The 12,049-nt window shown below is 33.6% G+C and overlaps 1 protein-coding gene across 6 annotated transcripts in view; it reads left to right on the top strand.

Moving 5' to 3' along the window:
• Positions 1 to 12,049, top strand: part of LOC148956034 (rho family-interacting cell polarization regulator 2-like) — a 162,543-nt gene that overhangs the window by 127,738 nt on the left and 22,756 nt on the right. For all 6 annotated transcript variants that reach the window (XM_089090365.1, XM_089090434.1, XM_089090580.1 and 3 more), the window contains one exon: positions 3,678 to 3,836. In XM_089090365.1, coding sequence (XP_088946491.1) covers positions 3,678 to 3,836 — 159 coding nt within the window. The remainder of the gene's footprint in view (positions 1 to 3,677; positions 3,837 to 12,049) is intronic.

The raw sequence follows: 12,049 nt of genomic DNA, 5'->3' as shown, positions 1-12,049 counted from the left end.
TTAATTGAAGATTTTGCTCTGCTAAATCCGTACGATAGTTACTGTTTCTAAATTAGGTTCGATTAAGGTAATTATTAATTGAATTATTAACGAGAGTAACGGGATTTTAATTTTATGATTACTTAAATGACTAATTAGTGTAGGTTGACATAATTTCGCTATTGCTTGCTAGTTTCTTTGAAGTTGTGTACCAAATATTTCAATTAAAATGGGTCACGGTTTTTCTTTGCTATGTTACTGCGACCACGATAGGCAACCATGATTTGAACGATGCTGATTTCAGTTGTGTAATTTTTATGTTTTGTAGGCTTCTATACTCTGGAGATTGCCACCAAAAATCTCTGGTGGTGTCAGCACCAATTAATAAAAAAAGTACGTAGATATCATTAGCTCCCTATGATCTTCGAGTAGCACGCTAGCGAGGGGGGGGGGGCACATCACTGCTATCTATGTAAAAGAAAAAATCCAGGCTGGAAACCTTTTGTCAGAGATTTTCAACGGTGGTGATGTCAATGACTTACGGTTTTATTTTGGTTTGACAGGGGTTTTCATGCTCTTTTCTGAAATTCTGACAAAATTATTTTCATAATTACAAATTATTATGAATAGTGGTTATTATCTCTGAATCAGCATCAATTGGAAAATGTCTCTCCATGCTCGGTTTCTTAGAAAACGCACTTATAAACTTTCCATTACTATTGGCAATGGTTCGCTGTTTACTAGCTTGAAGCTCATGACAACTTTAAAAATACGTTTAAAAATATTTTTTCTGATAGTATCAAGCATACATTTAAAAAATATTAAAAACATCCATCAACTGCAAAGTCGATTGCGCCAGCAATAGGGCAATTTCCTTTTATTTAAAAATCTATTCTTAATTCTGGAAGATTTTCTTTTATTTAAAAATCTATTTTTAATTCTGGAGGATTTTTTTTATTTAAAAATCTATTTTTAATTCTGAAGGATTTTTTTTTATTTAAAATTTGCGGCAAAATGTAAAAATAAAAAGTTAATTTTTAGATAACAATTTATGGGGAATTTATGCTCATTTAAAATTGTCATTACAGGCCTGTATTCTATAGGAATTATTGTCGCTTTTTTCCTAAAAGAAGTTTCATGTAGTAATTGTCCATAATAAGTAGTTCATGCTGAACCATAGCCTTCCCCCTGTCTCAGACTCCGCCCCTTCCTCAGGTTTTCTGGATATGATCCTCATTTCAATAGTTGTGTTTTTGCAAAACTTGTTTTGAATTGTTGATTATTCATAATGTTAACTCATTAACTTATCCTTGAAATGCATAAACGACCTTTGCCATCACGAACGTTGAAGATATTATTTTGTTTGCTAGCCTTAAGCAGTGTTTGCTTAGTCCCAAAATCAAATAGATATTTTGTTACTGGGAAATCATTATGCCCCTCACAAAATGATTTTAGTCACACCATAGGTACTAAACTAATATGTATTTTTTGTTTACTTTTTACTTTATTGGCGTATCTTGTTGACACTTTACTTTCTCAGATTTGCCCTGAAAGATCTAACTATAGCCATTTATGTACCCTCAGTGGCGTCAATTCACAAAAAGATTACGAGGGGAGGGGTATTTTTTTAATGAAAATCCCCCCTCCCCCCTAAAAAAAAGTATTTATCAAAATCTAGGGGGGAGGGGCAAAAAATGTTGGCTTCCCACTGGTGCTGCTGTATTCAAATAATCTTCTTTTTGTCGAGGCAGATTTCCAGTGTCGTCAATATGAGAACGAACATACCCAAATAGCGCATTTTCCAATGAAAATATACCAAAAAAAAATGTATTTCTTAAAATCTAAGGGTATGAAAATTCCAGGGAGGGTATAGAACTCCCTGCTCTTCAATTGACACCAGTGCTATCACCTTTCCCAAGGCGCTTCTGACCTGAGTTTAAAGCTGATCCCAGGTATTTTTTACGACGAACACAGTAAAAAGTTCAAAAATCAAATGCGATTATTTGATATTGTTTTTTTTTATTAGTATGTTTTTTTTCCTTATTTTCTTGTGTTTTTTAATGCTTGTTTTTCTTGACTTCTGTATTTTTATGAAACTGTGTTCCTTTGCTGGTCTCTAATTCCTAATTAAATCACTGTTTCCTATTCATTTGTTTAAAATCTTCTCCCACTATGCAAATTCAAAATCCCAGGGACCTAAGGAACATATCATCATTCAAGTAAATTGGCCTTTATCGGCCCCTGCATAATATATTGCAAGCATAAACCTTAAATTCCGTTGTTTTTTTTGTATAGTTTTCCCAGTGATCTTTTTTCTCGAATTTTTAACCCACCCTTTCGCACACCCCCGGGGGGGTCCAACCTAATGGTATTTTGTGTGGCCAGCGTTTACCCCCCGGAAAATACTCCCCCGCCGTGGAAAATAAGGCTCTCTAAATTTAAGTTTTATTTGAGGTTTTATTTTTTTAATTTCCGTAGGGGAAGGATTTTCGGTACTTGTGTATTATGCGCCACTCACTCAAGTTTATGCTGTGTAAACTTCGAGAACACACCGGTTTTTTCGTTAGTTTCTTCGTTACTTTAGAAATAAATTTGGGCTATAGATTTCAACATTAAGGGGGGGGGGGGTAAAGTATAGCGGTTTGGCATGCAAAAAGTGGTCGGTATAATTATTCTGCATATTACGTAGATAGACAAATAAGTGTATTTTAGAACCAAATATACGGCCATGAACAGAGTAAAATAAGCTAGATGAAAGGCATAAATAACATAAACTTTGATCAGTAATCATCATAAAACCCTTAAATGAAACACTACGTTAACCTAATAATAGTATTTAATACTTGGAAAAACGGTCATTGAAAAAAAAAACATTTAACACTTGGAAAAAACACTTATATGATTACATTTACTTTATACAGGTTATTTTTTAGTTAACAAAATTTTCAGATACCTCGCTATTCTTCTGTAATTTTTAAGGGCCATATACCTAGAAAGAATTGTTTTCTGCTTTCAAACTATCGAAATGCTTTATCTCTACCCCCCCCCCCCCTAAGTGCAAATATATAGCCCAAATTATATATTTCCCATATATTCTGTCACTTGTCTTTGTCGTGTCTTGCGCTAAGCTGAAAAAAAAACTAACGAAGCTACCGGTTTTGTTCTTGAGTTTGACACAGCGTAAACTTGAGTGAGTTGCCCATGATACACAAGTAACAAAACTCCTTCTCCCCCCATAGAAATTAAGAAAAAAACTCAAATAAAATTCTCAAATTTGGAAAGCCTTCTTTTCCACGGGGGGGGAGGTCGCGGGAGGAGGGGGTATTTTCCGGGGGTAATTGCCGGGGGGGATAAACGCCTACAACCGGTATTTTGCACTATGAACTTCAGATATAAATAATAAAATCTAAACATTAATTATATATCAATTACCAGGTGAACACCATTGAACTGCAAGTTAATAACGTATGCTCATTTCAAGCTCCGATTTCAATTATTCTTTTTTCTATTTTTGGAACAAAACCAATATGCATCCTTTGAAACAAACTTGTTATTTTGCTAATTATCCTGCAAAATTTAAACTGTCATCTTTTTCACAATCTTAACTGTTAACTATAAACTTAACCACAAAGCTTAAAAATAAGTCTAATTTATGCGCTAATATATTGTATTCTTTTCTGATTGTTTCTTAATTTTAGAGGCTTGGTGTCTATGGTCCGTTAAACAGCAGAGAATCAGAAGCTCTTCATCATCTTCATCAACAGGGGAAGATTTTGTCAAAGATCTTGAAAAATGTTAAATGTGGTACTACGTCCGTAACTGGAATGTCTGAGCTGGAGTCACATAAATCATTACAGGTAAAAAAAAATAATATATTATTAAAGTTGATAAATTTATGCTTTTTGGTATCAGGAGCATCAAAACTCGATTCTTTGGTGTATCTATTTTTATCAAGACTCTGTTTTTAGAGTTTGGGTTACTATTGAACCGCTTTGCTCCTTACTTATAGTTCGTTACCGCGAACTGTTCGATTCCTGTTTCTGAACTTTTGCTTGCGAAAACGACCAAGTGGTTTTCCAATATAAATTCTGGCTGGTATATCTGATTGAAAATGAAATTGTCTGAAGTCTTCAGTGGTTCAATGGAGCGGAGGACAGGGTGTGTGTGTGTGTGCATACCCCTAGACATTTCGCCTAATCGTATATTCCCCCCCCCTCTCCAGACAAAAAATATAAGTTTGACCCCCCCCCCCATCCCACCACCCTCTAGATTTTGAAAATACATTTTTAACAACCGCCTAAGTTTCTGTGAATTGAAGACACTGGAAGTTTGTCTGGATAAAAAAAATACTATTGGAAGACAGTGGTGCCAATTAGTGGGGAGCAGGGAAGGGCAGATCTTCCCCCTAGAGTTTTGATGTCCTTATCCTAGATTTTGAAAACACCTTTTAAGGAGGGGTTTTTTTCAATGAAAAATTCCTTTTTGGTATTTTCTTTTGAAAAAAGGAAAAAAAATGCCTTCTTCTCTATATTTTGAAATATTTAGTTTGCTCCCCTCTAAATTTTTCATATTCTGCCTGGAAAAAAAGGTACATGAATACAATGATGCCAATTGATGGGGGGAGGGCATATGCTCCCCATTTTTTTTCGTCCCAAGATTTTACAGATTTTCAAAAATATTGTTTGGGGGGGAGGGGAGTATTTTCCGTGAAAATTTCTTTATTTTGTTATTTTCATCGAAAAAATGGAGGAAACGGCAAATTCACCCCCACCCCCTAGATTTTGAAAAACACCTTTTGTGGCCGTCAAGATTTTCGTGAATTGATGCCATTGAAAGTCTGCTGGGATAAAAATATGATTGTAGCACTGTAGCTAGGGAGCTACCAATTGCTCCCTAGATGTCCTCCCATTTGGAAAAGCTCCTTTTTGTATTTTAATTAGGATTGGAAAATGAATAAATGAATTGAATCAATGAATTGATGAAACCCAGAGTACAAATTACAATGAACTATCAAGTAAAGCTTATAACGGACAGAAATTACCACAAACAGGAGTAAGTGATAAAGCCCCTAGGCCTTCTATGGATTATAGTCTCATTTGCGTTCACTGAAGTAAAATATAATTTAGAAGTTATACATTTTTTATATTTAATTAATTAATATAATTAATTGAAATTTGCTGAGACTTCCAGGAGTGAAATTTTATTTTAAACCGATTGACGATTAAACCGATGACAGTTTTATTTAAATGCTAAACCGATTAAACTGGTTGTGCCAATTGAGGGAATGAATTTTGTAACTCTAATCCGTAATAGAAGCAAACCCCTAACTCTTGTCAGAAACCTAGGAACCTATTATGTAATAAGCCACCGATTAAATAGGTTTTGCCGATTGAGGGAACGAATTTTGTAACTCTATTCTATAATAGAAGAGAACCCCTAACTCCTGTCAGAACCTAGGAACCTAATATGTAATAAACCACCGATTCAACCAATTTTGGTGATTGAGGGAACGGGTTTTGCAACCCTAATCCGTAATAGAAGCGAACCCCTGACTCCTGTCAGAACCTAGTAACCTAATATGTAATATACCACCAATTAAACCAGTTTTGGTGATTGGGGGAACGGGTTTTGCAACCCTAATCCGTAATAGAAGAGAATCCTAGCTCCTTTCAGAACCTTGTAACCTAATATGTAATATACCACCTTCTGAATTTCCTTTGCTTTTTTTTCCTTGAGCGACCAGCTGCCAAACCGACGGCCAGAAAATATAATCTAATTTTCTAATTAAACATAAAATTTTGCTGTCAAAAAAAGCATTTTGTTCCGTTTCGCCGTTGACATATTTCTATTTGGCACTCGCAGTGGAAAATAAAGCCGTTCTGCAGAACTTGAAATGTCAACAAGTCAAATGTCAATACGTTAGTTCTATTTTCTAAGAATTGATGGTTGTGAGAGTAGCAGAGGCGGCTTTAGGGGAGGGGCAGAGGGGGCACTTTCCCCAAGCAAAAATTTCAAGCAAATAATCTAACGGTTATAATTTTTTTAATTTTTGAAATTTTATTAATAAAATAGAAGGCGCAGTTAATAAATGAAAATAATTAATGAATTATTAATTAATTAATTGCTAAAATACAAATTAGAAATATAATATAACTAAATAATAACAATTAGATTAAAGTAGTCAATGATAATTAAATAATTTAATTAATAAATTGAAAATAATTTTGTTGATAAATATATTTTTTTTTTTAATTTGGCCTGAAAATGTTTTGGGATACAGGAGGGGGCGGAAATCAATATTTTGCCCCGTGCGCAAGAGAGGCCAGAACCGCCACTGGAGGGGAGTTTATGTTTTGTTTGTTGGTTTTTTTGCCACAAACGGGAGGAATTTTTTCCTAACTTTTTTTAACGTCGAAACTTTGAAAACCTCGTTAACTGGTTGACTTTTTCAAAACTTTAAAAAACGAATCAAAAACTATGGTTAAATACATTTTTGTTATGTTTTTAAGAGTTGGACGAAGATTGCGAAGGGGGGGGGGGTTAAAACCTGGTAACTCCCCTTAGCATATCCTTAGTTTACTGGAGGTAAGGAAGATCATGCATCAAGGCTGTAGTCAGAGAGGGTGGTGTACCAGGTGGACACCCTTTTCCCCTAAAAGCCATCGGCAAATCCTTGTCATCATCAGAATCGCCGACACTGAGCCTGTTAAATATTCACAAAAAGACCATACTAGAAATAAGTCCATACGAATGCCTCTATGCTCATGAAAGTTTAGTGCTACACCTTCCCCCCTGAGAGGTACTTTGTGATCTACCTCGTGCAGTTTTTGGATACAGTCTTTAAGGATCCCTAGCGATCTATTGTTTCTTCAACTTATAAAACATCTCCCTTCGGAATAATAGGTCCCATGTTTATTTCAGAATTGTATACTATATTTTCACAAATTTCATTGTTCAGTTTTGAATTCCTCTTTCTTTTATCAGAAAATCCTTTACCAATTTTGAATAAGAATCAAAGTTAATGCGACACGAGAATAACGTACTTGAAAAATCGTGATTTTTTGGTATACTTTGGTACTTGTGGGCTGCAAGAACTTAGCCCCTTAAATCTTCCAAGAACTGTAGGTTTACTATCCAAACTCTTATAGGTTTACTTAACTGCGGGAGTCTAATTCGGTAAATCACTTTTGTCTCCTAAATCTTCTTAGAACCGTCAACAAAGAAGAAGCCGTAGGACATGGAATAGTAATATTAATAGTCCTTTAATTATAGCCCAAGAAAGATCCAATCTAAATTTTCGTACAGCCTACTGTTTGATGTACGGTAAGTTAAACGAGTACCTAAGATAATTATTAGGTTGCAAAATTCGTTCCCTCAATCGGCAAAACCGGTTTAATCGGTGATATATTATATATTAGGTTACAAGGTTCTGACATGAGTCAGGGATTTGCTTCTATTACGGATTAGGGTTGCAAAATTCATTCCCTCAATTGGCACAACCGGTTTAATCGGTTTAGCATTTAAATAAAATTGTCATCGGTTTAATCGTCAATCGGTTTCAGGTAATTATTTTTCAGACCATTGTTCTGAAAAATATTCATAAACTGTTTGAGTTTATATTTCTAAACTGGAAAGTACTTCCTAGCAACAGGTTCAGAAATATGCTGTAACTTAGATGCACAAAAAAGATGTAGTGGGAAGGTTATATATCTATTATTATGGAATTTCTTTAGAACGATACTCCTAGGTAGCGAAAAGTTTTGCTAGGGATTTGACGTCAATTATCAAATGTCAACCGTTAACGTCAACGAACCATCGACGCTTACTCTTTTTAAGTTCTGAAAAATTGCATTCTAAAACATTCACATAGAAACTATGTCAGCACTATTAACTGCCCTAAGATACCAGTGAAAGTTTTTTCGAGGTTTTTTTGCTTGGGATTGGACGTCAACTGTCGAATGTCAAGCGTTGATGTCAACTATCGTCAATGGAACCGTCGACACTCAATCCTTACATTTAAAAAAAAAAAAAAAAAAAAAAAAAAAAAAAAAAATCTAAAACATACAACCTAAAGAGACTATGCGATTAGTACTATTACCCACCCTAAGTTGCTTATGAAAATTTGGTGCTGCATGTGCTGCAGCACCAAATTTTTGGTGCTGCATGGTCACATCTTTTATGACCTTGCTTGGAAAGTCTTTGCACGCAATTTTAACGATCCGTTGCAATATTTTGTTGTTTTACAATAAATATATCCCAAATAAGCTTTCAGAACAATCCCCGTAGAATAATTGGCAATCTTTCCAATACCATTCTCATCTCAAATTCAAATAATTTTTATCAATTTCAGTTTTTCAACTTTGAATCCTTTTTGTTAGAGACTTGTTTGCTTGTCAAGTACCTAGTTACTTAATTTAAAAAGTGAAATATCAAGTATATAATTTGAGAAATATTCGTCACTCTAGATTTATATCTAATATGTCTGGACCATCCTAGCCTAGTGAAGCCCAGCTGAACTTGCAATCTTATATCCTTTAAAAAAGAAAAATAAATCTTATGTCCTTTGGGACGGACGTTCGAATCCTTGTGTCGTTAACCCTTTGGCTAGTGAGGTTGGTGGTGTGACCCCGTGAATGCTGCTGTGATCAGGCCTGGATTTACCAATAGGCCCTCCAGGCCCAGGCCTAGGGTCGCACAATGCCAGAGGGCGCAATTAATTATCACTGAGGGATTTTTTTCTTAACAAAAACTGAACTGGTATGATTTATCGTCAAAGTGCCAGGTGCACTCCGCCAGGTGTACAGAAAAGTGATTTAAAAAAAGACAGGAATCCCGCGGCCACTTATAAACTATGAGATTTCTCCTAACAAGGGCAGCTGAGAGCTCCGTATCACCTCTCTCTTTCATTAATTTTGGCTCATTAGTTGCGTTCTGTTCAGTGCAACTACTATCCCCTAATTTCCGGGGAATTCCCCAAAAATCTCGCAAAAGCGGAGCGGCAAAATCACTTGGGCCTAGGAGCATCAAAGCTTTAAATCCGGCCCTGGCTGTAAGCATGGAGAGGTTTCGGTAAAACAAATTCCTACCAAACATCTGAATTTTAGAAGCCAAGTAAGTAAGCATTTGTATCTAGGTACAAAATGCTTGGTACTTGAGTATAACTTTAGTTTTATTTTAACGTTTAGGGTAAACAATAGCTGGACAAACTGTCTTTGATATTCTAAAGAAAATAGTTGAATAAATCTGAAAGTAGTTGAATGGTGAATGAATCTGTTTGAGGATTCCGTTCCAACATCAAACCCTAAAATTCTCCAAAAGTTCCATTCATCTACTTCAATTAGGTGAATCTACTCATCTTCTTATCTTCAAAATATTTATACTATCTTCAAACGACTTATTTCAAATGGCTATCTTCAAACATAACTACTTATCTTCAAAATTTTTAGAAATTCATTTACCTAGTTCAACATCTTATCTTCAAAATATTTAGAATATCTTCAAACGACTTATTTCAAACGCACTTATTTCAAATGGCTATCTTCAAACATAACTACTTATCTTCACAATTTTTAGAAATTCATTTACCTAGTTCAACATCTTATCTTCAAAATATTTAGAATATAGGAAATATATCCAAAAAGAAATTCTTTGTTATATCTCTAAGCTTTATAGGACAGTTCTCACGAGTTTCTCAGCTAAGAATTACCTCCTATTGACACGCAATGGTAGATAATATTTGAATAGAGAAAATATATATTTTCGACTATAAACCGCAATCATGTAGATTTTTATTTAGCTAAAAAGAAAATAAGAAAAATAAATTCTGTCAAATTTTTATGTAAAATAAATTTATTGTTCACTTATATCAGTTATTAGTTAGAAATTTGTTGCCAAGAACTGACACAGACAAAAAATCAGTAGTTTAAGAAGAAAATGGAGAATAATAAAGAAAAATAGAAAGTTAAAATAACCAGAAAAAATAGTAAAAGAAAAACCTGAAAAGAGAAAGAACCCTTTGCTGATACTATAACAAAGATACGCTTGAATGAGGGCTACGTTTACGGGTTTGTCCTGTACTAAGGTAAAGTAGCCGAAAATCAACACGGTATCCGCAGATCCCGAGGGTTAGCGAGTCTGTGTTTAATAATCATGCTAGAGCGGTATTTGATTAGAAATTTGTTGGAGAAGTGTAATGTACAAGGGTGTATCCAGAATTTTTTCGGGAGGGGTGTACAATAAAACTTTAAAAAACGCATCAAAAATTTGTTACTATGCATGTTTGTTACGTTTTTACGAGTTGGTCAATTTTTTTTTGGGGGGGGAGGCGGATCCAACCCGATTCATTGTACGTATATGTGCGCAGGTTTGTGGTGACCTATGTATGTTTTCCCAGTATTGTGTAATATACAGTCAGTTAAATCATTACTGAATATCTTCCTCCTGTTATCAGTGAGACGCTTCATTGACTGAATAATATTCCATTTAGTAGATAAACCCCCTGCCCCCTAAAATCAAAATTACTAGTCCCTTTTTGAAATGGCAGTTCCAGCGCCATTGTTGTGTGTTCATTATGTAATTATCACGTTATTTTAGAATCGCCTTGTATTATTAAAGTATTATCATTTACTATCTTTATTTTTATTTTATCTACTATCGTGTAATTTACCATTACTGTCCATACCCATTACAAAAAAAAAACAACTTATTATTAAAAAAATAAAAAAAAATTTATTATTATGTATTTATTCTCTATTATATTTAGTTATATTATATATATATATATATATATATATATATATATATATATATATATATATATATATATATATATATATATATATATATATATATATATATATATATATATATATATATATATATATATATATATATATATATATATATATATATATATATATATATATATATATATATATATATATATATATATATATATATATATATATATATATATATATATATATATATATATATATATATATATATATATATGGACCAACTGGAACAAATATTATAAATATTTTATTGCTAAGGTCGAAGGTCGAAGAATTCGCCGGAATTGCTTCTGAAAATTACTTTATAAGTGTCATTTTTTGTAACTTCATTATATGCATTTATTCGTATTATATTTCTTTTTTTATTTATTTTAGTATTTATTTATTATTATGTATTTATTCTCTATTATGCTTATTTATATATATATATATATATATATATATATATATATATATATATATATATATATATATATATATATATATATATATATATTATATAATGATTATATATGTTTCTACTATTATTATGTTTGCTGTCATTTAACTACTGCATCACGAAATCTCCCTTGGGAAGTCAATTAATATGTTTTTTTATGATAAGCCTCGCTTATGTTAATCTCTGCTAAAAACCGAGTATCAAACCTTCACAAGAGGGGGGGGGGAGTCTTCTGATTGGTCTTGATGACCCCCCCCTAACCTAGAAAAGCTTGAAGATTAAGCATCACAATCATTTAGTACATCCCTCCTCATCCGCTCTCTTAAATTCTAATGATTATAACTCTGGCCCTGTTATCAGGGGTGGATCCAGGATTTTTTTAGGGGAGGGGGGCAAAATTGGTTGATCGGATAAACTTGCGTTAGGAGCAAGTTTAATTAACGCAAACTTGCGTTAATTAAGTAAATTACACTACTTAAGACTACGCTAGGGGGGGGGAGCGCCCCCTCGCCCCCTTGATCCGCCACTACCTGTTATAGTTCTGCCTAAATAACAAAAGCTCTTTTTATTTTGTCATATTATGAAAAAGAGATAGAACAAATAGAGAATCGGTGAAAAAAATTACTTTTTCTTGGCACAGGCTAAAATATAGAAGTTGAATTATAAGCAGTAACCACAAATTGATTTTGTAGCTTAATCCATCTGTGGCTTGTAAGACATATGGCTCTCAGTTGGAAAGACTCCATTTCTCATGACGTGTAAAGAGTGTCGTTTACCCCTTCTGGTGATCTTCTATAATTTTGCTAGTAAAAACTCTAATAATTATATTTTCATT

This window comes from Artemia sp. Qi Xiang Cuo, chromosome 1 (genome assembly GCF_049724085.1).
Source record: "Artemia sp. Qi Xiang Cuo chromosome 1, ASM4972408v1, whole genome shotgun sequence".
NCBI classification, from domain to species: domain Eukaryota; kingdom Metazoa; phylum Arthropoda; class Branchiopoda; order Anostraca; family Artemiidae; genus Artemia; species Artemia sp. Qi Xiang Cuo.
The sequence above is the reverse complement of the archived record's forward strand: the minus strand, read 5'-3'. Positions and strand labels throughout refer to the sequence as shown.